This window comes from Somniosus microcephalus, chromosome 12 (genome assembly GCF_052327205.1).
Source record: "Somniosus microcephalus isolate GS21.2 chromosome 12, FLI_Smic_1.0, whole genome shotgun sequence".
Lineage (NCBI taxonomy): Eukaryota > Metazoa > Chordata > Chondrichthyes > Squaliformes > Somniosidae > Somniosus > Somniosus microcephalus.
The window spans coordinates 53,429,853-53,456,170 of record NC_140998.1 but is presented as its reverse complement, the minus strand read 5'-3'; the positions used below and the strand labels follow the sequence as shown (position 1 = coordinate 53,456,170).

Here is a 26,318-nt window from a genome sequence, read left to right as displayed (position 1 = left end):
ATTGACCCCATAGTATTGGACAGGAATCACCAGTATTGTTGAATTGATAAAGAAAGGGAAAATAGAATATGAGAGTAAACTCGCGAGAGACATAAAAACAGACCGTAAAAGCTTCTGTAGGTATGTTAAAGGGAAAAGATTAGCAAAAGTAAATGTGGGTCCCTTACAGGCTGAGACAGGAGAAATTATAATGGGAAATAAGGAAATGGCAGAGAAATTAAACAAATACTTTGTGTCTGTTTTCACTGAAGAAGACGCAAGAAACTTCCAAGAAATATTGGTGAACCAAGGATCTAGCGAGAATGAGGAACTGAAAGAAATTAGTATTAGTAAAAAAATAGTACTGGAGAAATTAATGGGACTGAAAGCTGATAAATCCCCTCGTCCTGATTTCCAACATCCTAGGGTTTTGAAAGAGGTGGCTATAGCGATAGTGGCAGAAAACGTTAGTGGGAGTTGTATACAGACCCCCAAACAGTAATGCTGAGGTTGGGGATGGCATTAAATGGGAAATTAGAGATGCGTGCAATAAGGGCAGAGCAATTATCATGGGTGACTTTAATCTACATATAGATTGGGCTAACCAAATTAGTAACAATACTGTGGAAGAGGAATTCCTGGAGTGTATACGGGATGGTTTCCTGGACCAATATATCGAGGAACCAACTAGAGATCAGGCTATCTTAGACTGGGTATTATGTAATGAGAGGATTAATTAGCAATCTTGTTGTGCGAGGCCCCTTGGGGTGGAGCGATCATAATATGATAGAATTATTCATTAAGATGGAGAGTGAAGTAGTTGATTCAGAGACTTGGGTACTGAATTTAAATAAAGGAAACTACGATGGTATGAGGCGCGAGTTGGCTAGGATGGATTGGGGAACGTTACTTAAAGGGTTGACGGTGAATAGGCAGTGGCAAACATTTAAAGATCGCATGGATGAACTACAGAATTTGTTCATCCCTGTTTGACATAAAAATAAAACAAAAAAGGTGACTCAACATTAGCTAACAAGGGAAATTAGGGATAGCATAAAATCCAAGAAGAGGACATATAAATTGGCCAGAAAAAGCAGCAAACCTGAGGATTGGGAGTAGTTTAGGATTCAGCAAAGGAGGACAAAGGGATTAATTAAGAGGGGGAAAATAGAGTATGAGAGTAAGCTTGCAGGGAACATAAAAACGGACTGTAAAAGCTTCTATAGATATGTGAAGAGAAAAAGATTGGTAAAGTCAAGCGTAGGTCCCTTGCAGTCAGAATCAGGGGAATTTATAATGGAGAACAAAGACATGGCAGACCAATTAAATACATACTTTGGTTCTGTCTTCACAAAGGAGGACACAAATAAACTCCCAGAGATGTCGGGAACATAGGGTCTAATCAGTATTTGTAGGGAAATGGTGTAAGGGAAATTGATGGGATTTCTACCACAGAACACGGTTGAGGCCAATTCATTAAATATATTCAAGAAGGAGTTAGATATATTTCTTAAGGCTAAGGGGATCAAGGGATATGGGGAGAAAGCAGGGACAGGGTACTGAATTTGGATGGTCAGCCATGATCGCATTGAATGGCAGAGCAGGCTCGAGGGGCCAAATGGCCTACTCCTGCTCCTATCTTCTATGTTTCTATGGATGCATTGATTGTCATTTTCCAAATTTCCATAGATTCTGGAACGGTTCCCGTGGATTGGAAACGTTGGAATCCTAACCCTGAAGGGATAATTACTAGTCCTCACCCTTTTCGGGCTACCCCAGATCAGGCGTATTCCCCAGATGTTCACCTTCAACTAAAATTAGAGATAGCCGAATTCTATAAGATGCTTAATTGGGTCTAAAGGGCCAGGCTATCTCTAAAAGAAAGGAACGACTGAAGATGTTACCATCCTCCAGATAGCACTTTTAATAAGTTTAACTAGACTGTAACCTTCTGGATATTATGAGGGTCCGTAAAACCCCCCAGAATTCTGCAACTCCTCACAAAAGAGTATACAGAGATTGAGTTCGCAAATTTGATACAGAAATACTAATGGAGACAATTCTAAAAATATATACATTTATTAATCCTACAAAGTCCTACAAGAGAGGGGGCGGTACTGGACCTAATTCTGGGGAATGTAGCCGGGCAAGTGGTGGAAGTGTCAGTAGGAGAGCATTTTGGCGACAGTGACCATAATTCGGTGAGATTTAAGGTGGTCATGGAAAAAGACAAAGACGGCCCGGAAATAAGGGTTCTAAATTGGGGGAAGGCCGATTTTAATATGATAAGGCAGGATCTGGCCAAAGTGGACTGGGAGCAGCTGCTTATAGGAAAATCCACATCAAAACAGTGGGAGACTTTCAGAAGGGAAATAGAGAGAGTACAACGCCAACATGTTCCTGTAAAGGTCAAGGGTGGGACCAACAAGCAAAGGGAACCTTGGATGACAAGGGATATACAAAAATGCATTAGAAATAAGAGGGGGGCTTTTGGCAGTTACAAAAGACTAAAGACAGAAGAAGCCCTAGAGGAGTATAAAAAGTGCAGGGGCATACTTAAAAAAGAAATTAGGAGGGCGAGGAGGGGCCATGAAATAACACTGGCGAGCAAAATAAAGGAAAATCCTAAGATGTTTTATAAGTATATTAAGGGCAAGAGGATAACCAGGGAAAGGGTAGGGCCCATTAGGGACCAAAGTGGCAATCTGTGTGTAGAGCCAGAGGATGTAGGCGGGGTTTTAAATGAATTTTTTGCATCTGTGTTCACTATGGAGAAAGACGATGCAGACATAGAAATCGGGCAAGGGGACTGTGACATACTTGAACATATTAGCATCGAGAGGGAGGAGGTGCTAGCGGTTTTAGCGGGCCAAAAAGTGGATAAATCCCCAGGCCCGGACGAGATGTATCCCAGGCTGCTGTGGGAGGCAAGGGAGGAGATTGCAGGGGCTCTGACATTAATTTTCAGAACCTCTCTGGCCACAGGGGATGTACCAAAGGACTGGAGAACAGCTAACGTAGTACCATTATTCAAGAAGGGTAGCAGGGATAAACCAGGGAATTACAGGCCAGTGAGTCTAACATCTGTGGTGGGGAAATTATTGGAAAAAATTCTGAGGGACAAAATTAATCTCCACTTGGAGAGGCAAGGATTAATCGGGGATAGTCAGCATGGCTTTGTCAAGGGTAAATCATGTCTAACAAATCTGATCGAATTTTTCGAGGGGGTGACTAGTGGGGTGGATGAGGGAAATGCTGTGGATGTGGTGTACATGGACTTCAGTAAAGCTTTTGACAAAGTCCCGCATAGGAGACTGGTCAAGAAGGTAAGAGCCCATGGGATCCAGGGTGCCTTGGCGCGTTGGATCCTAAACTGGCTGAGTGGCAGGAGGCAGAGGGTGATGGTCGAAGGTTGCTTTTGTGACTGGAAGCCTGTGTCCAGTGGGGTACCTCAGGGATCGGTGCTGGGTCCCTTATTGTTTGTGATCTACATAAATGATTTGGATGAAAATGTAAAAGGTATGATCAGTAAGTTCGCAGATGACACGAAAATTGGTGGGGTGGTAAATTGCGAGGAGGAAAGCCTCCGGCTACAGGACGATATAAACGGGTTGGTCAGATGGGCGGAAAAGTGGCAAATGGAATTTAACCCTGAAAAGTGCGAGGTGATGCATTTTGGACGGACAAATAAGGCAAGGGAATACACAATGAGTGGTAGGACCCTAGGAAGTACAGAGGGTCAGAGGGACCTTGGTGTACATGTACATAGATCCCTGAAGGCAGCGGAGCAGGTAGATAAGGTGGTTAAAAAGGCATATGGGATACTTGCCTTCATTAGCCGAGGCATAGAATATAAGAGCAGGGAGGTTATGATGGAGCTGTACAAAACGCTGGTGAGGCCACAGCTGGAGTACTGTGTGCAGTTCTGGTCGCCTCACTATAGGAAGGATGTGATTGCTTTGGAGAGGGTGCAGAGAAGATTCACCAGGATGTTACCTGGGATGGAGCGCCTCAGCTATGAAGAAAGACTAAACAGGCTGGGGTTGTTTTCCTTGGAGCAAAGAAGGCTGAGGGGGGACCTGATTGAGGTATACAAAATGATGAGGGGCATAGATAGGGTAGACAAAGAGGAACTTTTCCCCTTAGTAGGGGGGTCAATAACAAGGGGGCATAGATTCAGGGTAAGGGGCAGGAGATTTAGAGGGGATTTGAGGAGGAACTTTTTCACCCAGAGGGTGGTTGGAATGTGGAACTCAATGCCTGAAAGGGTGGTGGAGGCAAGAACCCTCACAACATTCAAGAAGCATTTGGATGAGCACTTGAAATGCCATTGCATACAAGGCTATGGACCAAATGCTGGAAAATGGGATTAGACTGGACAGGGATGGATGGGCGGCGCAGACACGATGGGCCGAAGGGCCTCTTTCTGTGCTGTAAAACTCTATGACTATGACTCTATGACTATTAAAGAACCGACATTCAGTTAACAGCTTGTGAGTCAATCGCGACTTTTAACAGTTCAAAATACAAATAGCTTACATTTCTTATTCTCAGAGATCCTTATCCTCAAATCTTAACTTCATACATTTTACATTTCTTCTTATTTCTTAATCCAGAATATCCACCAAAATCAAATAAGAGTACCTGTCCGAGACTCAAAGAATTAAAAAGCGACTGCCTCTGAAGTTGAGAAATGCTTGCCCTTTCCAGCAACTTCTGACTTTCCATCTGAAAAGCTCTATTTTTATACCTTTTTTTAGTGGTTTATCCTTTGAAGTTTTCTGCTGATGTAAGCTAATTATCTCTAGTCATTCTTTGTTGAATTCTTTTCTATTCTTACTGTCATTTCAGCTGCCAACTCTCAGAATCCTGTCTACTGTATAGGTGTTTCAGAAACTTATCATAAAATGGTTATAACACTGCATGTATCTCTTTGATGCTATTCTTATCGAAGGACTTTCATTCAATTTCTAAATCACCTCTGCTGTTTGAAAGCAGACGTCGTGACTCCTATGTGTTCCAAGTTCAATACAAACACAATGTAATTGCTTGGTGTATCTATTGAAGTCATATCTACAAAGTCTTCTGTAGGTATCATATTTACATGTAAATCAAAAACACTTCATCTAGGGTGTTCCATGCATTTCTTAGCTACTTCAATTGGTTGTATAATAATCATGTTTCCTGTTTCATTTGATGTTACTTTTACAAAGGCACATGGTTTTTTAATGTTCTATGTTTCTGTTCGAAGTGTCAGTTTTTAACACTTTACTTGGGCATTGCTATTGTGTTGGTTCCAAACTGCAGACTTTTCGGAAGCTAGCCTTTGCTTTTTCAATAGGGCCATTGTTTTAGTATTAACAATCAATTCCCATTTCAAAAGCTTGTGTGGTGTTTACAACTGATCTTATCTTAGAAGCCTGTACTGACAGCCTGTGTCACCGAGGCTTTCCAGACTTTTAAACCCAGTATATCATGTATTAATAATATCAGAAATCTATTTATAGGATGGTGTATCTTGGAATATGGCTATTTCCTTTACAACCCTACTATTTAAGAAAGGGGGGAAGAAAGAAAACAGGAACAACTGACCAATTAGCCTGACATCAGTGGTAGGGAAAATGCTAGAATCTATTATTAAGGACGTGGTAACAGGGCACTTAGAAAATAATAATTGGATTGGGCAGAGTCAACACGGATTTATGAAAGGGAAATTGTGTTTGACAAACCTGTTAATGTTTTGAGGTTGTAACTAGCAGAATAGATAAGGGGGAACCAATGGATGTAGTGTATTTGGATTTTCAGAAGGCATTCGATAAAGTGCCAAACAGGAGGTTATTAAACAAAATTAGGGCTCATGGGATTGGGGGTAATATACTAGCATGGATTGAGGATTGGTTAACAGACAGAAAACAGAGGGTATGAATAAACTGGTCATTTTCTGGTTGGCAGGCTGTAACTAGTGGGGTACCGCAAGGATCAGTGCTTGAGCCTCAGCTGTTCACAATCTATATCAATGATTTGGATGAAGGGACCAAATGTAATATATCCAAGTTTGCTGATAATACAAAGCTAGGTGGGAATGTAAGTTGTGAGGAGGATGCAAAGAGGCTTCAAGGGGATATAGACAAGCTAAGTGAGTGGGCAAGAACATGGCAAATGGAATATAATGTGGAGAAATGTGAAGTTATCCACTTTGGTGGGAAAAATAGAAAAGCAGAGTATTTTTAAATGGTGAGAGATTGGGAAATGTTCAGAGGAATCTGGGTGTCTTTGTACATGAATCACTGAAAGTTAACATGCAGATACAGCAAGCAATTAAGAGAGCAAATGGTATGTTGGCCTTTATTACAAGAGGATTTGAGTATAAGAGTAAAGACGTCTTACTTCAATTATATAGGGCCCTGGTGAGACCACACCTGGAGTATTGTGTACAGTTTTGGTCTCCTTACCTAAGGAAGGATATACTTGCCATAGAGGGAGTTCAATGAATGTTCACCAGACTGATTCCTGGGCTGGGGGGATTGTTCTATGAGGAGAGATTGAGTAGACGAGGCCTATGTTCTCTCGTGTTTAGAAGAATGAGAGGTGATCTCATTGAAACATACAAAATTCTTACAGGGCTTGACAGGGTAGATGAAGGGAGGATGTTTCACCTTGGCTGGGGAGTCTAGAACCAAGGATCACAGTCTCAGAATAAGGGGGCGGCCATTTAGAACTGAGATGAGGAGAAATTTCTTCACTAGAGGGTGGTTAATGTTTGGAACTCTCCAGCCCAGAGGGCTGTGGAGGCTCAGTCTTTGAGTACATTCAAGACCGAGATCGATAGATTTTTTGATATTAAGGTAATCAAGGGATATGGGGATAGTGCAGGAAAGTGGAGTTGAGGTAGAAGATCAGCCGTGATCTTATTGAATGGCGGAGCAGGCTCGAGGGGCTGAATGGCCTACTCCTGCTCCTATTTCTTATGTTCTTAACTTCACAACTTGCCATGGTTGGATTTGAAGTCACAATCTTACCTTATCTTTTTTTGATATAGTCCAGATCCCTGGGTGCAAGTACTCTGAATGAGTCATGAAACTTTTTATAGATACATCTGTTAATATTATTGATTATCATTATCATTCTGCTCCTGGGATCATCACTGGAGTTTCCAGGGCAAGTTGCTACAATTAGAGTGATGGGGAGACCTTTGAATGATGAGGCTCAACAGCAATTATTTGATGAAGTGTTTTGCACCGAACACCATGGAGATAGCTGCCACAATCAGACCAAACTAGCATTCTACTGTTGGTTGTATGTTCTTTTGTCAGGTAGAAACCATGCTTTGCTTCTGAGGCTCCCAAGCATAAGAGGTCATACACACTGAGCTTTCTCTGGATACCAACACTTTAAAGTATCTCCCAATGCTGGGCTTCCTAAGTGAGCAAATTATTCCTGTGAAAGTAAGGAACAATCGCAAAATAAAAGAGATAATCTAACTTCATGGTTTTCCTAACTCAAACATCCATTATCAGTTCTTCCACTGAGTTACAAACCACTATAGGTAACATACGAACATACAAAATTGACGGGTAGGAAAAGACCAGGTGGTCCATCAATCCTGCTCCACAACATGATGGCCAGAGCATCATGACCAAACACTTCCTCCCCCTTCCCGCTCCCTCCCCTGCAGCCATGTAATCTCCTGCATCCTCTAATTGGGACCCTTGTAGGAGAGGGAGAAAGAGTTTCACTGGTGGGTGGTTGAGAGGTGCAAGCAAAGGTTGGACTTATTACATCCATTCTTCAGATTTAGTTTGGGCCCTTGATATGGTATTCCCCAGCCCTGGCTGGATTTTCAAGAAGACTACCATAGTTGCCATGTTTTGGCCTGAAAACAGGATGAGGCCTACTTTTTCTTGATGTTCCGATAGATTATTAACGTTTCTTAGTGTTGTTTTTGAGACCCAATACTTGTTCTGCAGTTCTTAAAATTCCATTTTTGATGGTGTTCATTTAGGATGTTTGACCAGTGCTGTCTGTATCAGGGCTATACAGATTAGTATTATATTGCCTGTTCTTTTTCTTAATCCTTACAAAGCAAAAACAATGAAAACAATATCTGTCAGTATGTAGTTGCAGATGCCATTCTACCAGCATGCGTTGCAGAAGCTATTTTGAAGGTAGTCTATTTCTTGGAAAAACCCTATAAAACTATCGGAAAATAACTCCCACTTTTGTCACAACTGGAATGTCACTCGAGTCTATGCCCGCTGAAGTAGACACGCTTCTCGTGGAGCCTGGCACGGCAAAGCTCCACATTCAGTATAGTGTGCCTCCGATATTTATATATTCCCATGGCCAGAGGATTGGCCAGGGCTAGGGATGCAACTATGTACCAGGCAGAAGACCTGCCCCGCTGGAGATACGCCCCTATGGTACAACAGTGGAAGATCCAGGCTCTGGAATGTCCCTTCCCTCTTGGGTCCCCATATCTGACTTATCACATTATCTGTACTGATGGTACAAAGGCCCCATGCAGTTCCTTGATCTGCCTCAATTCAAGCTGCACAGCAAAGTGCAGGAACGATAGATGCGTATGCCTGCTAACAACGAGGAAAAGAATGAAATGCTTTGTCCCACGAGAAACCTTTTGTGGCTTGGAAAGGGAGAATCACTCGCCAATCCCCAACATCATGTCACAACTTCTTAAAAGATGCAACATTCTTTTGACAATGTGGACTTACTGTTGCAGAATTTGGAGGATGCTGAAATGAAGAAAAAAGTGTCATATTTCTTTTTTTTACAAATTTAGTAATATATTTTTAATCATTCTTGATGACGTGTGTTAATGTGTTTGCTTTTTTAAATCTGGTACTACAGGAACCCAGTTGCTTTCAGTATCGTGTTACAAGTAAGAGCTACAGATGTCTTTTCAATTTATAAGTGGGTGTTAATAAGTTCAAAGTAATATGGATGGATGCAAGTACTATGGATTTACTTCCAAAATTTGCAATGAAAAGCCTTCAATTAGCCTGGTTGCCTTCTAAAATAATAGTGTGAGAAGTTACAGAACTTTCATTCCATATGTTAAAAAATGTGATATCTTTCATGGTAGAATATGAAAACATAGGAATCTGTCATTCATGAAAACAGCTACAGAATGTAAAATAGGTATGAATTCTTGATGCAAGGTTTAATTCGAGAACATGTGTTTTATTTATTTTTCATGCTTGTCCTAATACAGGTTCTGAATTTACATGGAAATAGTCTGAGTAATCTAAAGGGTATCTCCAAACTGACAAATTTGCAGAAACTTTTTGTCAGCTTTAACGAACTTGTACAGCTAGATGACCTTTCAAACCTGGTAAGAATTTACAAGCTTCTGGTAAATTATATGTAGATCTGTTTGCAGGCTATAAATAATTTCAGCATGGAATTAACCTATGGCTGTGCTGGCTGATCCCTGAAAGGTATTGGTGGCAATAGGAAAATCCTTCTGGTGTTAGGGAAATTGACGGGATTGAAGGCCGATAAATCCCCAGGGCGTGATAAACTACATCCTAGGGTACTTAAGGAAGTGGCCCCAGAAATAGTAGATGCATTGCTGGTCATCTTCCAAAATGCTATAGACTCTGGAACAGTTCCCATGGATTGGAGGGTAGCTAATGTAACCCCACTATTCAAAAAAGGTGGTAGAGAGAAAACGGGGAATTATAGACCGGTAAGCCTGACATCGGTAGTGGGGAAAATACTAGAGTCCATTATAAAAGATGTAATAGCAGAGCACTTGGAAAACAGTGACAGGATTGGACAAAGTCAACATGGATTTACAAAAGGTAAATCGTGCTTCACTAATCTACTGGATTTTTTGAGGATGTAACTGGTAGAATAGATATGGGAGAACCAGTGGATGTGGTGTATTTGGACTTTCAGAAGGCTTTCGATAAGGTCTCACATAAGAGATTAGCGTGTAAAGTTAAAGCACATGGGATTGGGGGTAAGGTACTGACTTGGATAGAGAACTGGTTGGCAGACAGGAAGCAAAGAGTTGGAATAAACGGGTCTTTCTCCGAGTGGCAGGCAGTGACTAGTGGGGTACCGCAGGGATCGCTGCTAGGACCCCAGCTATTCACAATATATATAAATGATGATCTAGACGAGGGAACTAGATGTAATATCTCCAAGTTTGCAGACGACACAAAGCTGGGTGGGCATGTATGCTGTGAGGGGGATGCAGAGAAACTCCAGTATGATTTGGACAGGTTGGGTGATTGGGCAGATGCAGTATAATGTGGATAAATGCGAGGTTATCCACTTTGGTGGCAAAAACAGGAAGGCAGATTATTATCTGAATGGCAATAGATTGGGAGAAGGGGAAGTGTAACGAGACCTGGGTGTCCTTGTGCACCAGTCGCTGAAGGTAAGCACGCAGGTGCAGCAGGCGGTTAAGAAGGCAAATGGTATGTTGGCCTTCATAGCGAGAGGATTTGAGTACAGGAGCAAGGATGTCTTGCTGCAGTTGTACAGGGCCTTGGTGAGACCACACGTTGCGTATTGTGTGCAGTTTTGGTCGCCTTATCTGAGGAAGGATGTTCTTGCCATGGAGAAGGTGCAGCAAAGATTCACCAGACTGATACCTGGGATGGCAGGAATGACGTATGAGGAGAGATTGGGTCGATTGGGCTTATATTTGCTGGAGTTTAGAAGAATGAGAGGGGATCTCATTGAAACTTATAAAATTCTAACAGGACTAGACAGACTAGATGCAGGAAGGATGTTCCCGATGGCGGGGGAGTCCAGAACCAGGGGTCACAGTCTAAAGATAAGGGGTTAGCCATTTAGGACAGAGATGAGGAGGAATTTCTTCACCCAGAGTGGTGAACCTGTGGAATTCTCTACAACAGAAGGCAGTTGAGGCCAATTCATTAAATGTATTCAAGAAGGAGTTAGATATATTTCTTAAGGCTAAAGGAATCAAGGGATATGGGGAGAAAGCAGGGACAGGGTACTGAGTTTGGATGCTCAGCCATGATCTCAGGCTCGAGAGGCCGAATGGCCTACTCCTGCTCCTATCTTCTATGTTTCTATGTTTACACCAGCAGTGGCGGAGCAAAATCAGTGTTGACAACTGGAAATTTGGCAGAGATTGGCAACTCCGATTCTCCATTCATATTGCACTACATGGCCACTTCTGGTCAGCCATCAAGTCAGCGCTCAGCACACTGAGCATAACTTGACAAGATGCTGATTTCAATATTGCATTAAAATAAGCAGCATAATAAGCTGGTGAGAGTAGTGAGTATACCTCTCCATTGTGCACAAAAAGTAAATCGTATTTAAATGCCACCTGTTGAAGTTGGCCGTCCAACATGGTTGTAATGGGAGCACAGACTTCCTTTTAAAGTGGCACTTCCCAGTGTGACAGGATTGAACAGTGTAATTTGGAAAGTGTTTTTTGTGCAAGTTGTCTTTCCATTTGGCTGCCTTTCAAAAACTTTGGTAAGAGCTAGTGCATTGTTTGCATCTTACTTTGAAATTGCAAGCATCAGGTTCCTGGAGGAAGAAGAGGAGGCATGCCTAGGAGGTCAGGTTGCTCCCCAGGCAGATTTACTGCACCATCAACCACCTTCCATTAAGCAGCTGAGGCGATTGTACTTTAATATGTCTAAGGGCCAGTGCCTCAAGAGCACTCGGGAGGCTCTGTTTCAGCCAAGAATTGTACTGTATGTTTGAAGCAGACAAGAAGCCATACTGCAGGGCAGACGCAGCAATGCCAGTGGCAGTGAAGGTGACTAATGCACACAATCTCTGGATCCTCCCATGCACCCAAAGGGAAATCATGCCGTCTGCAAGTCTATGACCTACAGGAAGACAGCATTCTCATCTTTGCTAGCTCCATCTATTTTCCTGCTATTGGTCCTGGGTCATCATGCCCACTTAATTTGCATGACAGCAGAGCTGATGGCACCAATGAGATGTGTGAAGCCTATGGTGATGCTCTGCTCAATCTGATCATTGGGTCATTGAATATATTTAAGGTGGAGATAGACAGATTTTTGAATGGTAAGGGAGTCGTGGGTTATGGGGAGCGGGCAGGGAAGTGGAGTTGAGGCCAAGATAAGATCCGCCATGATCTTATTGAATGGCGGAGCAGGCTCGAGGGGCCAAATGACTTACTCCTGCTCCTACATCTTATGTTCTTATGATGTGCCAGCTTCTGGAAATCAGCGGAGACATCACATTCTACAAAGGAGCCCATGTCCTTATTTATCACGATTCCAGTGCAGATGTCCTGGTGATGCCATATGCGTCACAGTAGACTAATACACTGAATGCATCCTTCAAAACCTCTACAGATGTCGACTTTTCCACAGTGGCCTTCAGCTTTTCCAAGTTGATGGACACCGTGTTTACTAACTGGAAAATGCTTTTATGTTTGTCCTTCTTTCAAATGCAAGCCCTGGGAGTTCTGTATCTCTTGGCACCTCAGCTGAGGAGGTGGCTCACTTACCAGCTAAATCCTTTGAGTGGTGGTCAATCCGTATGCACATTTCCCCATTTAGAATTTGCTGTCTTGTCTTGCTGTATTCTAATTAGCAAAACCAAATGTCTGGAAATTCCCAGCATTCATCCACTTCAGATAAAAGTTAGTTTATTACTTTTACTGAGAATTATTGGTACCTGTTTGCTCAGGACAAGGAATTTGTTATATAAATTGCCAGTAAGCCTTAAAATTAAGACACAAAGGCCTAGAAATTCAGTTGTTTGCGCCAGCCGCTAGCGCCTTAGGAGGAGGAGAAGTGGGGTGCTAAGCGGCTAGCGCCCGGGCGCAGCGCGATCTGCGCCTCTCGTGAACTTCAGTTAAGATTTAGCGGCGGCGCAAAACCTTTGCGCGCGCAGATCATTACGTCATTTTATGGTGCAACGCCCTTTGTGCGCCCCGAACCGGAAATTCAGTGGCGCCGGCCTATTGTGCGCCTGGCGCCCCTAGCGACTGGTGATGGGGAATGGTGCCCAGTCGCTGCGGGGCGCGGGGGCGCTAATTAAAGGGGACTCCTCCTGCAGTATAAATGGCAGCCATTTTGCACCACTCCTTCTTTGTGAGAGACGGATCTTTGGAGTGAGACAAAGGTAGAGAGCTTTCTGGTTTGGCTCAACACTCGCACAGGTACTTGTTGCTTCAGGCCACAGCTTTGCACTTGTCTTTAACTTCAGTGTCATAGCATTGATTGGAAACATATAATGGGGGCTGCAATGGGTGGAAACGTTGGGCTTCTCCATTGCATTCAAAGGGCTCAGAGACGCCGTCAGAGAGTGCCAGTCATGGCCAGACGGAGAAGGGGCAACAGGCGTCGGCAAAGGAGGCCTTACCCACCCAGGGTATACCGCCAGCAGTTCTCATATCTGAACATGTCTAAGGAGCAGTGTGTTCGGAGGCTGCGATTCAGAAGGGCGGTGGTCACTGAGATCTGCCACCTGCTTTGCGGAGATCTGCAGCCACAGCTGAGGAGCAGGACGTCTCTGTCGGTGGCAGTGAAGGTGACGGTGGCTCTCAACTTCTATGCCACCGGCTCCTTCCAATCCGCTACTGGGGACATTTCCAACACCTCCCAGTTTGCGGTACATTGCTGCATCCGCCAGGTGACCAATGCTCTTTTCAGAAGGAGACGTCAGTTCATCTCCTTCCCCATGACCGTTGACAAGCAGCAAGAGCATGCAATGGGCTTTGCAGCATTAGCGGGCTTCCCCATGGTGCAGGGCGCCATTGACTGCACGCATGTGGCTTTGCGGGCACCTCTAGAGAATGCCGAGGATTACCGCAACCGGAAGGGCTACCATTCGCTCAACGTGCAGTTGGTGTGTGACCACAGGCAGCTCATCCTAGCTGTCAATGCCCGCTTTCCAGGCAGCAGCCACGATGCCTTCATCCTGCGCCAGACTTCTGTGGCAGACATGTTCGAGGCCCAGCCTCACCCACGAGGATGGCTTCTTGGGGACAAAGGCTATCCTTTGTGCACCTGGCTGATGACCCCGCTCCGTGCGCCCAGCACCCCTGCTGAAGAGGGATACAATGACAGCCATCAAGCAACCAGGAACATCATTGAGCAAACAATCGGCGTGCTGAAGCAACGGTTCTGCTGTCTGGATCGTTCCGGGGGAGCCCTACAGTACTCGCCTGAGCGAGTCTCCCATTTCGTTGTCGTGTGCTGCATGCTGCACAACCTGGCTATCCGCAGGACTCGGCCACTGCCAGCAGACATTGGAGGACCACCACAGGAGGAGGAGGAGGAGGAGGACCAGCACAGGAGGGAGGCAGAAAGTGCAAGGGCCGCCCGTTGGCGGCTTATTGCACGTCGGTTCTAGGCCCCCTCTCAGGGAATGGCTTGTGCCAATGGCAGAAGATGAATGTAGCCGCTCCACAAGCCCTCAGCCGAGCAGGGCAACCAGGACTTCCAAAAGAAAGCATGGACAGTGCGATTTAAGAAATTTTTTTACTGTGATACCTCTGTGCCCTTTCCACATGACAAATTAATGGAGAGAAACCCCCCACAAAAACACAAATACACCAGTCTCGGCCTTTACAAGTAAAACAAATATACCAGTCTCGGCCTTTACAAGTAAAACAAATATACCAGTCTCGGCCTTTACAAGTAAAACAAATATACCAGTCTCGGCCTTTAAATATGAAACAAATACACCAGTCTCGGCTTTTATAAGTAAAACAAAACATTTGGCCACACCTTCTACTTTTTCCCCTGCGAGGGTGATCCGTTTCGCTTCCGTGACTGGCCCCTACCCGCCCTGCAGCTCCTCCTCAATGGGACCCCAGTGGCTGCAGCAAGGCTGGGGGAAGGCTGCTGAGGGTCAGATGATGAGACGGCAGATGCCCTTGGGGGTCGGCCTGGACCAGCTCTGGGACTGGAGGGGCCGGCTGCTGACTGTTCCAACTCTGCTTGGGCGGCAGCAGTCTGTCCAACAGCTGGTGGCAGCTGCAATGTAGGAGTGACAGTGTTGGCTGCAGGAATGCTGCCAACCTGACAGATCACAGGCACTCCCTGGTCGGCTGATACATTGGCACGCGCACGGGCCAGCACTGCAGCATGCGCAGCAATCTGCTGAGGCACAGACTGCTGGGCTGCTGCGGCACAGCGAGTGCCCCAGCGATGCCTGGCTGATCCAGCGAGTGTGGCAGCAGTTAGTGCCCGTGTGGCCCTGGTCTGTGTCTGCATGACAGCAGCCAGTGAATGCACGGCACGACTGAGCACTTGGCTAGAAGCCGCCTGTGAAGCAGCGAAGTCCTGCTGACTCCTAGCCTGTGCTGCCGCGATGTCCTGCAGACTCCTGGCCTGTGCTGCACTGAATTGTTGCAGACTCCTGGCCTGTGCTTCCCCGAATTCCTGCACACTCCTTGCCAGTGACTCTATGGAGTCAGGCATCCTTGCCACTGCGGCCATGAGCTCAGTGTGCCTGCACTCAGCCTGGGCGCCCATTTCCGCTAGGAGCCGCACCTCCTCTGCGCTCACCGTAGCAGGACTGGAGGCCGCACTCGCCCTCCGGGGAGAAGGCTGCCGAGCTTCCCCACCCCTCCCGCGTTGCTGCAGCCCGCTGGTCCCCGGAGCTTCACTATCCTCCGACCCTTCCCCCCCTGCTCCCCTCCAGGGAAGACGTGTCACCATCATGGCCATGGGCTGCCTCGGCTGAGGGTGTCCCTGATGGGCTGGCTTCCTCTTCCTCCTCCTCTATGTCTGACTCGGACACAGTGCCAGCTTGAGGGGCCGTCTCCTCACCTGGCGAGTCACCATCTGAAAGCAGGGAGGCACAAGAGTTGCTTTAGAGTGAGGACAGGGTGGCAGTGAGGGAGGCATGAGTGCTGCTGTGCACTGCATTGGTTCGATAGTGGCAAAGGATGCTGGTGTGAGGCGCAAGTGGAAAGGGAGAGGTCAAAAAGGTGATGACCTTACCATTGGTGCCCAGAACAGGGTCAGCATCTCCAGTGGCAACGGGGCCACTCAGCCGGCCTGCCATGATCCGCTCCACTCGCTGCTCGAGGTCGCTCAGCTGTTTCAGATCAGGACGGCGTACCCCGGTCTGTCGCTGCTGTCTTCTGTTATGCGCCAGCTTGGCCTGCAAGAGAAAGGACCACCTCTAAGTACAGTGTCAAGCCCTGATCTTGCCCGCACTGCCTCCCATGTTCGATTAGCCCTGACAGTGTCAAGCCCTGATCTTGCCTGCACTGCCTCCCATGGTCGAATAGCCCTGACAGTGTCTAAAGTCCTGATTGCGCAAGTGCTTTTCATGACAGTCCCATAGCTGCTGGATGAGGGCTGGCCATTAGGGCTTTCAGACCTGTTTGGCCATAAAGTGAGGTGCACATGCAGGGATGAGGAGGATACTGGAAAGGGTACTCCCCCTGACAACCCGAGTGAGGTCGTTGAATTTTTTCCGGCACTGGGTTGGTGTCCTGCCAACCACGCTGTTGGACGTGACCCTGTTTGCCACATCCCTCCATGCTTTCCAATATTCGGCGGGCAGCGGCCTCCTGCCACCCTCAGGGAAGAGGATATGGCGCCTGCGGTCCACTGCGCCAACCAGCAGCCTCAGGTCACCCTCGCCGAAGCGCTGCGCTCTCTCCCTGGCCTTCTCCATTCTCCTGGGCGTAGAGCTGTTCCAGAAGCAGTGTTCAGCCTTGCCTTAGGGCTGCAGTGTGCAGGGCATGGCAGCCAAGCAATTCCACCCTCCCCCTTTAAGTGCTGACTGGCGCCTGACTGTCTGCCCTCAATGAGCACCTCGCCGCACCTGCACTGCACACGCCTTCGGTGTTTGCGCCCCGGATCGCCGGCTTAGCGCCTAATGATAGTCGTGCATCGCCTGCTTTAGCGCAGCAGCAACCTCTTGGGGCGATGCAACTGAATATCGGCGAAGGTGGCGCTAAGTTGCACCGGGCGCAAAAGTTAGCGAACGCCATGCTGTAGCGCCCCAAACGTGGCTATACTGAATTTCTAGGCCAAATTATCCACATCTTTTATTGAACTATTTAAATATGACAAATTAGAATGTTAGATTATCTATTTTGATATAGCCGTAATCTTAGAATGTAGTTCATTTGTAATATATAAAACTCCCTCCCTCCGATCCTACTTTTTCTTCTTTCTCTCTACCTTTGAGTGCATGTAGCTTTATTATTGCTTGATGTGCAAGTTTTCATTATATCAACTTGGTCTCTTCGGTTATCTTCACCAAAAGGGTGATAACATCACTCAGAAGGCTATCACAAGTGAAAAATCTTAAATTGTATAATATCTTCCAATCTCCCCTTTTGGAAGGTGATCTACTTGTTTGCCAAAAGTAAGTAATCTAACATTTCCTATTATGGTCTGGACAGATGGCCAAGAATTGATTTAGCTCAATCTTTGATCTAACTAAGCAAAAATGTTGAATATTTTAAACTTGCAGCTAACACACTTGGGTACTTGCGTACAGGCTTGAATTAAAGTTGATTATTTTTCACCATAATTGCTTTACTTTTGGACTTAACTGTCTTTAAGAGCAGGAGCTAATTTTCAAAATGATTGGTTTGTCTTTTCTGATATAATTTTATGGTCTAGATCCTGAACACCCTGCCACTTCCAAATCTTATTTGTATCAGCAAAACTTGTCTTCTGTGGCAATAATTTATAAACACAAATGTTTTGCCTTGAACGTTTATGGCAGACAACTGGTTTAACCATTCATCGCCAGATCTGGCTGGACCACATAAAGCACTATCGGATCCTGCTTTCCTCTATCAAAACTGTTCCCTATTCCAGAATCATTCTGGAATGCAAAGATAACTCCAGCTTCTCTTCTCCATAACAAACCATCTTTTTAAACCCCTCTCCCCTGCCTCCTCCACCTTCACCTCCAACAAGTGCGAGGAGCTCATGGATTTTTTTGTCACTAAGATTGACACCATCCGTTCAGCTGCCTCTGCCACTTCCATCCCTTCTCCTAGCCCACTGGGCCAAACTTCACCTAAGGTTCCCCCCTGCCCAAGCCTGAACTTGCATCTTTCTATAGTTTCTCTCCTATCTCCCATTATACCATCTCTGAGTTCATCTTGTCCATGAGCCCCATCTCCAGCTTCCTCGACCCTATTCCCACCCAACTTCCCTTTCTAGCCCCCACGTTAGCTGATATTGTTAACAGTTCCCTCGCCTCGGGTACTCTCCCGCAACCCATCAAATCTGAGTCATCACCCCTCACCTCAAAAAAACCATCCTTGACCCCTCTGCCCTTGCCATCTACCACCCCATCGTTAACCTCCCTTTCCTCTCCAAATTCCTTGAACGTGCCCATCTTTCCCGCATCTCCATGCTTGAATCCCTCCATTCAGGTTTCTGCCCCTGCCACAGTACTGAAACATAGAAGAAGATAGGAGCAGGAGTAGGCCATTCGGCCCCTCGAGCCCGCTCCGCCATTTAATGAGATCATGGCTGATCATCCAAATTCAGTCCCCTGTCCCTGCTTTCTCCCCATATCCCTTCATCCCTTTAGCCTCAAGAAATATATCTAACTCCTTGAATATATTTAATGAATTGGCCTCAACTGCCCTGTGTGGCAGAGAATTCCACAGGTTCACCACTCTCTGGGCGAAGAAATTCCTCCTCATCTCCGTCCTAAATGGCTTACCCCTTATCCTTAGACTGTGACCCCTGGTTCTGGACTCCCCGCCATCGGGAACATCCTTCCTGCATCTAGTCTGTCTAGTCCTGTTAGAATTTTATAAGTTTCAATGAGATCCCCTCTCATTCTTCTAAACTCTAGTGAATATAAGCCTAATCGACCCAATCTCTCCTCATACGTCATTCCTGCCATCCCAGGTATCAGTCTGGTGAATCTTTGCTGCACTCCCTCCATGGCAAGAACATCCCTCCTCAGATAAGGCGAACAAAACTGCACACAATACTCGAGGTGTGGTCTCACCAAGGCCCTGTACAACTGCAGCAAGACATCCTTGCTCCTGTACTCAAATCCTCTCGCTATGAAGGCCTTCTTAACCGTCTGCTGCACCTGCATGCTTACCTTCAGTGACTGGTGCACAAGGACACCCAGGTCTCGTTGCACTTCCCCTTTTCCCAATCTATTGCCGTTCAGATAATAATCTGTCTTCCTGTTTTTGCCACCGAAGTGGATAACAGCCCTTATTAAAGTCACAAATGACATCCTCTGTGACTGTGATAAACCATACCTCCTCATCCTTCTTGCCCTGTCTGCAGCCTTTGACATGGTTGACCACACCATCCTCCTCCACTGCATCTCCTTCGTCGTCCAGCTGGGTGGGACTGCCATCGCCTGGTTCCATTCTTATCTATCCAGTCATAGCCAGAGAATCATCTGCAATGGTATCTCTTCCTGCTCCTGCACCGTTACCTCTGCAGTTCCCCAAGGATCTATCCTTGGCCCCCTCTTATTTCTCATCTACATACTGCCCCTCGGCAACATCATCTGAAAACACAACGTCAGGTTCCACATGTACGCTGACGACGCCCAGCTCTACCTCATCACCACGTCTCTCAACTTCTCCAATGCTTCTGATTTGTCACACTGCTTGTCCAACATCCAGTATCGGATAAGCAGAAATTTCCTCCAATTAAGTATTGGGAAGACTGAAGCCATTGCCTTTGGTCCCTACCACAAACTCCATTCCCTAGCCACTGACTCCATCCCTCTCCCTGGCCACTGTCTGAGGTTGAACCAGACCGTTCGCAACCTTGGTCTCATTTTTGATCCTTCGATGAGCTTCCATCTTCAAGACCGCCTACTTCCACCTCCGTAAAAGTGCCTCTCTCTGCCCCTGCCTCAGCTTATCTGCTGCTGAAACCCTGATCCATGCCTTTGTTACCTCAAGACGTAACTATTTCAATGCTCTCCTGGTTGGCCTCCCATCTTCCACCCTTCATAAACCTGAGGTCATCCAAAACTCTACTGCCTGTACCATAACTCGCACCAAGTCCTGTTCGCCCATCACCCCTGTGCTCGCTGACCTACACTGGCTCCTGGTCCAGCCTCGATTTTAAAATTCTCATCTTTGATTTTCAAATCCCCACCTAGCCTCACCCCATCCTATCTCTGCAACCTCCTTTAAGTCTCTGAGATCTCTGCGCTCCTCCAATTCTGGCCTCTTGTGCATTCCCAATTTTAATCGCTTCACCATTGGCGGCCGTGCCTTTGGCTGCCTAGGCCCCAAGCTCTGGAATTCCCTCCATAAACCTCTCTACCTCTCTTTCTTCCTTTATGACGCTCCTTAAAACCTACCTCTTTGACCAAGTTTCTGCTCATCTGTCCTAATATTTCCATATGTGTCTCGATGTCAATTAAAAAAAAATACTCCTGTGAAGTGCTTTGGGACGTTTACTATGTTAGAGGCACTATATAAATACCAGTTGTTGTTGTTGAGAACTAGGGATATTTATGCATCTTGTAGTTAACAGCACATCTCTTTGTATATGATGGCATAATCTGCCCAATGCCAATAGTTATTTTGGATGCTGGCACAAAAGCTCAGTAATAATGCAGACTGTAATTTTTCCATTGCTAAATTCCTGGACCTTGTTTCTTTCCTGTAGTCAAGAAAACCACTGTGAAAGTTTGTTTGTATGATTCTGAATCCAGTGTTTTAAAAATTCTGCAGCCGCACCTAGTATATTTGGATGCAAGCCACAACCATTTGATAACATTAGATGGATTCAAAGGAATGGAAAACCTCAAATATTTGGATCTGAGTTGGAATAAACTAACTTGCATTAAAGACGTAATAGGAGTCCTTCGTAAACATGTATTAGACCTTCTTACATTCGATGTCCGCCACAATCCATGGAAAAAGGTATTTTCTATTAGGGTATAAATCATAAAGACTAACAACTTTAAATAGGAGAATGTGATTTCAGATCATCTTAAATTTAAATTGCACTTTAAAAGTCTTTTCATCTTATTTCTAGAGTACTTTTAAATAGTGCTCGGACCCAACTGTTTAAACTGTTTGAGCGATGAGGTCCTGAACCAGTTCCATACATTGTTTAACATTTATAGACAATTGGTATTTTTCATGCATATGCCCTTTCCTCAAGTACTTTGATACAAAAGCATGTATAATTTAATGACAACTCATCACATTGTAGAGAGAATAAAATGAAGTATACAATGAATGTTCAATATCATGACAAGTTTCAAGGCCAGGTGCATTAAATAACAGAATCTATACGATGAACTATGCTTAAGAGTGTAGCGAACCTATCTTTTTTACATTGTTTGACTTAATTATCTATTCCCATTTTCAAAAGGTGCTACTGGAAGGAAGGCTGGTTCATTAGGGCACCAATCCATAGCATTGTGGAATGGAGAGTAGCAGGTTTAAGCCTCACTTTTTCTAAGTTCCCAATCTCGTTTACATGGAAGAGCAAAATCTACAATAGTTATATTTGTATTTTTATTTCTATAATTAAACAGTAAGATGCTAAGCCAGGTTGCCTTATGATCATCAAATACAAGCACAAAATTAGCTTATATTTGAGTAACCTGAGGTTCTACATTTAGTCCAACAAATGTGTATTTGGTCAGCTTTTCCAGCTGGCATGGAGATCTATAATCTGATGGAGAGCCATGAAAATGTCAGTTCACTAATTAAAATATTAATTCAGTTGCACACATTCCATTGTATGTTTTTATAATACAATATAGTTCTGCTTTTAAAAAAATACTCCAAAAGGTCTAATCATTTTTTTTACCCATGATATCTTCAAATGTTTGAACAGCCTGCATTATTACGCCCGATAGTCATTGGCCAATTAAAGGCGCTCACTTATTTGAATGGGTGCATTGTAACGGAGGAAGAAGCAGCAGCAGCCCTGCGCATTACTGCTGGATCTAGGCTTACACAGGTATGACCAGCGTTGATACTAATATCTCCTCTGATTTTCTTTCGACTGCTGATAATAACATTGGAGCAAATTTGTTTTCAACCAATTTGACTTTCCTCTTTGGGCTGTGTCTGTCCATTACCTTGTCAAATATCATTGGACTATTTTTTGTTACCTTTTTTTGTTGGCAGGCTGCTTAAAACATTAATAATCCAAATACCATTTGCACTATAAAAATTGGATATATCACACATACACTTGGCACCTGACAAGAAGGCAGAAATGGCTTGCTGACTATCTTTATTATTTTTTATTATTAGTATTATTCCATGTAGAGACTTATGAATATTAATTTTGATTGTGCTAGCTCTAATCCCATTCCTATGTTTAATTTAAGGTCAGATAAGCAGTCTCAATAAACTATTACATTTTAGTTGATGTGGAGAGGAAAAAAACGTTTTTAAAAAATGAACAACAGTATATACTTATATTTATTACAGACACAGACCAGTCAATGTGAAACTAGAATATAGAATTTATTCAGCTTTTCATCACTTGTGACATGTCTTCCATGCTTGTGGAATACATTTTATATTTAATAATATTACACTGAGTAATCACTTGAGCAGTATTGATATGTTGAATTGTTTTGCATATACTGTATAATTGTACATTCAAATCTATTTTCCTGTGAAATGGCCCTGTTTGGTCATTTGCATTATTGTCATTAGTCTATATAGATCTCTTAAAAAGCATTTGTGACCATTGTACACATGTTAATGTTACACTATGACATTAAACTTGTGAGTTGATAGTTTGTCATGCATCGCAGCAACCTGTATTTATATAGTGCCTTTAATGTAGAAAACATCCAGAGTGCTTTACAGAAGCGTAATCAGACAGAAATTGACACCGAGGCAAAGGAGATATTAGGAATGGTGATAAAAGCTTGGTCAAAGAGGTAGGTTTTAAGGAGGGTCTTAAAGGGGGGGAGAGAGGCGGAGATGTACAATGGTTCAGGCAGGGAATTCCAGAGTTTAGGGAGTTCTTGGTGGGTTGTAGAGCTGAGGGAGGTTCAGAGGTAGAGAGGGGTGAGGCCATGAAGGGCTTTGAGCATGAGGATGACTATTTTAAATTGGAGTTGTTGGGGGATTGGGAACCTTATTTTTAAATCCCTCCATGACCTGCCCCCATCCTATCTCTGTAACTTCCTCCAGCCCTACAACCCTCCGAGATATTTGCGCTCCTCCAATTTTGGCCTCTTGCGCATCCCCGATTTTAATCGCTTCACCATTGGCGGCCGTACCTTCAGCTGCTGAGGCCCTAAGCTATGGAATTCTCTCCTTAAACCTCTCTGCCTCTCTAGCTCTCTTTCCTTCTTGAAGACACCTTAAAACATAATATAAGAATTAGGAGCAGGAGTAGGCCCCATATGGCCCTACGAGCCTGCTCCGCCATTCTATAAGACCATGACTGATCTTTGACCTCAACTCCACTTTCCCGCCCGATCCCCATATTCCTTGATTACCCTAGAGTCCAAAAATCTATCTCTTAGCCTTGAATATACTCAACGACTCAGCATCCACAGCCCTTTCAGGTAGAGAATTACAATGATTCACAACCCTCTTGAGTGAAGAAATTCCTCCTCGTCTCGGTCTTAAATGGCCTACCCCTTATCCTGAGACTACACCCCCTAGCTCTAGACTCTCCAGCCGGGTAAACAACCTTTCAGCATTTCAAGGGTGTGGCCGCCCCCGCTTGGGGCGCTGAAACTGAATTTCGGCGCGCTAGGTGCTGCAGCGCCACCCGCTGCGGTGCGGCAGGCTGCGGTACTGCAGGCCTTCCTCCTTCTCTTAAGGGGGAGGTGCCTGCAACTCCGAGATCGCCGTTCGCTAGTGCCGGCAAATGAGCCCGGCACCACGGAGAAGTGCCGGGCTCCCGGAAAGCAGCCGGCAATGCCGCGGGGGGGGGGTGGTGAAGGAGGCCGGGGAAGGAGGTGCGGGCAGGCGGCCGCCGAAAAAGCGGCCGGCCGCACCTCCACCTTAACTCGCCCCAATAAGGCTGCAGGACGGCCCCGGTTGCTGAACGTTGTTTGCGGCCGCTGCGGAAGAGGCGGCCGCAACTAAATATGGGGGTCGGGCCGGTAGCGGGGCGGAACCGGGGCACTGCGCACACCGATGACGTCATCGGTGTCGGCGCAGCGCTACCGGCTACCGCCGCCATTAACGCAGCGCTGAATATCAGCGCAAGCTCCTCTAGTGGCGCAGAAGCCCTCTTTGGGCGGAAACTGGGCGCAAAGCCCACTGAATTTCTAGGCCAATATGTTTCAATGAGATCACCTCTCATTTTCCTAAACTCCAGAGAGTATAGGCCCAATCTACTCGATCTCTCCTCAAAGGACAACCCTCTCATCCCAGGGATCAAAACGTACCTCTTATCTGCCCTAATTTCTCCTTATGGGGCTCAGTACCAAACTTTGTTTGATAACGCTCCTGAGAAGTGCCTTGGGACATTTTACTACGTTAAAAGTGCTACATAAATGCAAGTTGTTGTTGTTGTTGATTGGTGAGCACAGGAGTGATGGGTGAGCGGGACTTGGTGCAGGTTAGATATGAGCAACAGAGTTTTGGATGAGCTGAGGTTTGTGGAGGGTGGAGGATGGGTGGCTGGCTAGGAGAGCATTGAAACAGTCAAGTCTGGAGGTGATAAAGGTGAGGATTTTGGCAGCAGATGGCAAGGGGGGGAAATGAGTAATGTTAGAGGTGGATGTAGGCAATCTTTGTGATGTAGAGGATATAGGGCTAAAAATTGGAGTAGGCTGGAAGACGGATGCGGGGAACATGATTGATGCGTTCAGCCAAGCGCTGCTACTGAGCAGCTGAGCGCTCAGCAGGGGGGGCCAAGTTCGTGGGAGATGAGCTCTATTTAAAGCTAGCCTCTAGTTTGAAATGCAGTCTGCACTTCTTTAAGGGGAGGTGCTTTCTGAATTCAGCACCTCATTGTAATTGTTGTCAAGGCAACTGTACGGAAGTTATAGCTCAACAGGGCGAAGAAAGGGCACTTAGGTTCTCAGATTCAGGACTGGAGGCCTTAGTGCAGAGGGTTGAACGGAGGACCTAGGTCCTCTACCCTCAGGGGCCAGGAGGCCCTCCAGACTCACTGTAAGAAGACAGTGGGAGCAGATAGCTGAAGTGGCCACTGCCAGCAGTCTTTCCCCAAGGAATTGGATCCAGTGCCGAAAGAAGTTTAATGACTTCACACGAGTGGTCAAGATGAGTGAATGATGCATCTTCAAATGCCAACTGCACCACCAGCCTCACACACTGCTCAATGCACCACACCCCCATCACTCATCTTCCAGCAATCTCTATCAATTACAACTTATACCTCACAATCATAGCTTCACCTCATCCTCACATATTTACCACTGTTGCAAGCCTCACTCCCACATCTCACACCTTGCACACACTGCCAGCTATTCAACCATGACAGGCACATCACCCAAACACATTGCGCCACACTCACTGACACACTTCCCTTTCTCTTGCAGGCCAAGGTAGCACATGACCAGAGACAGCAGTAGCTAACCGATGGGGGACAGTCACGGCTGCATATCCTGACCCAGCTGGAGCAGACTGTGCTAGACATTATTGGAGGGACCGTCACTGAGGCCGTGGCGATCAGCCATGCTGAAACCATTGATGATGACTGTACGCTCATACCTAATCCTCCTTCTCATATTCCACTTCCCCCTTTATCCCACAATCTCTTCTCACTTACAAGCTGCTGATGGTGTAAGAATGCAGATCTTGCTTCCACCCCTCCCTCACCACAACCCTACCCTTATGCCTTTCTCCTTTCAGATACCCAAGAACTTCAAGCTTCCCTGCCAGCGCAGAACAAACAAGAGGAGAGTGATGGAGAAGAAGAGTCACCATCACTCGATCTGACACTCGCAGGCACCAGCTCAGAAACTGGCACTGCACATACTTTAAAGGGTAGTATTGGGCAGGATCTACATGTGGTGAGTCACCAGGCACGATGGGCCTGCAGCCAGGGCAGGGGGAAAAGGGTAGCGCAGGTGCTAGCTCCCCAGAGGGTGAGTTCGCACAGAGTGTCAGCTGTGGCTCAGTTGGTAGCACACTCGCCTCTGAGTCAGAAGGTTGTGGGTTCAAGTCCCACTCCATAAGAAGGGTGATGGGCATGCACACACAAATGCTTGGTGCAGTGGTAGGCCTGCCAAAGAGCCCGTTGTCACTGCTGAGCATGGAGGAGTCCGGCTCCAACCATGCACAGGGCTTTGCGCAGAGCTTAGAGCCCATTCCCAGGATGGAAGTGATGGGCAACTCCATTAGAGCACTTGTGGGCCCAACCATGATGCAGGGTCTGATGGGCGATGTCTCAGCTTCCATTGCAAGTGACCCAATGTCTGAGTGCTGCGGTGGCAGCTCAGACTTC

The 26,318-nt window shown here is 45.7% G+C and overlaps 1 protein-coding gene across 3 annotated transcripts in view; it reads left to right on the top strand.

Annotated features, from left to right (window-relative positions):
- Positions 1-26,318, top strand: part of lrrc9 (leucine rich repeat containing 9) — a 225,406-nt gene that overhangs the window by 140,310 nt on the left and 58,778 nt on the right. For all 3 annotated transcript variants that reach the window (XR_015080189.1, XM_086002874.1, XM_086002873.1), the window contains exons 18-20: positions 9,209-9,328; positions 20,636-20,827; positions 21,756-21,881. Coding sequence is in view for 2 of the 3 variants with exons in the window: in XM_086002874.1 (XP_085859000.1) it covers positions 9,209-9,328; positions 20,636-20,827; positions 21,756-21,881 (438 nt within the window). In the remaining variant the exon portion in view is untranslated. The remainder of the gene's footprint in view (positions 1-9,208; positions 9,329-20,635; positions 20,828-21,755; positions 21,882-26,318) is intronic.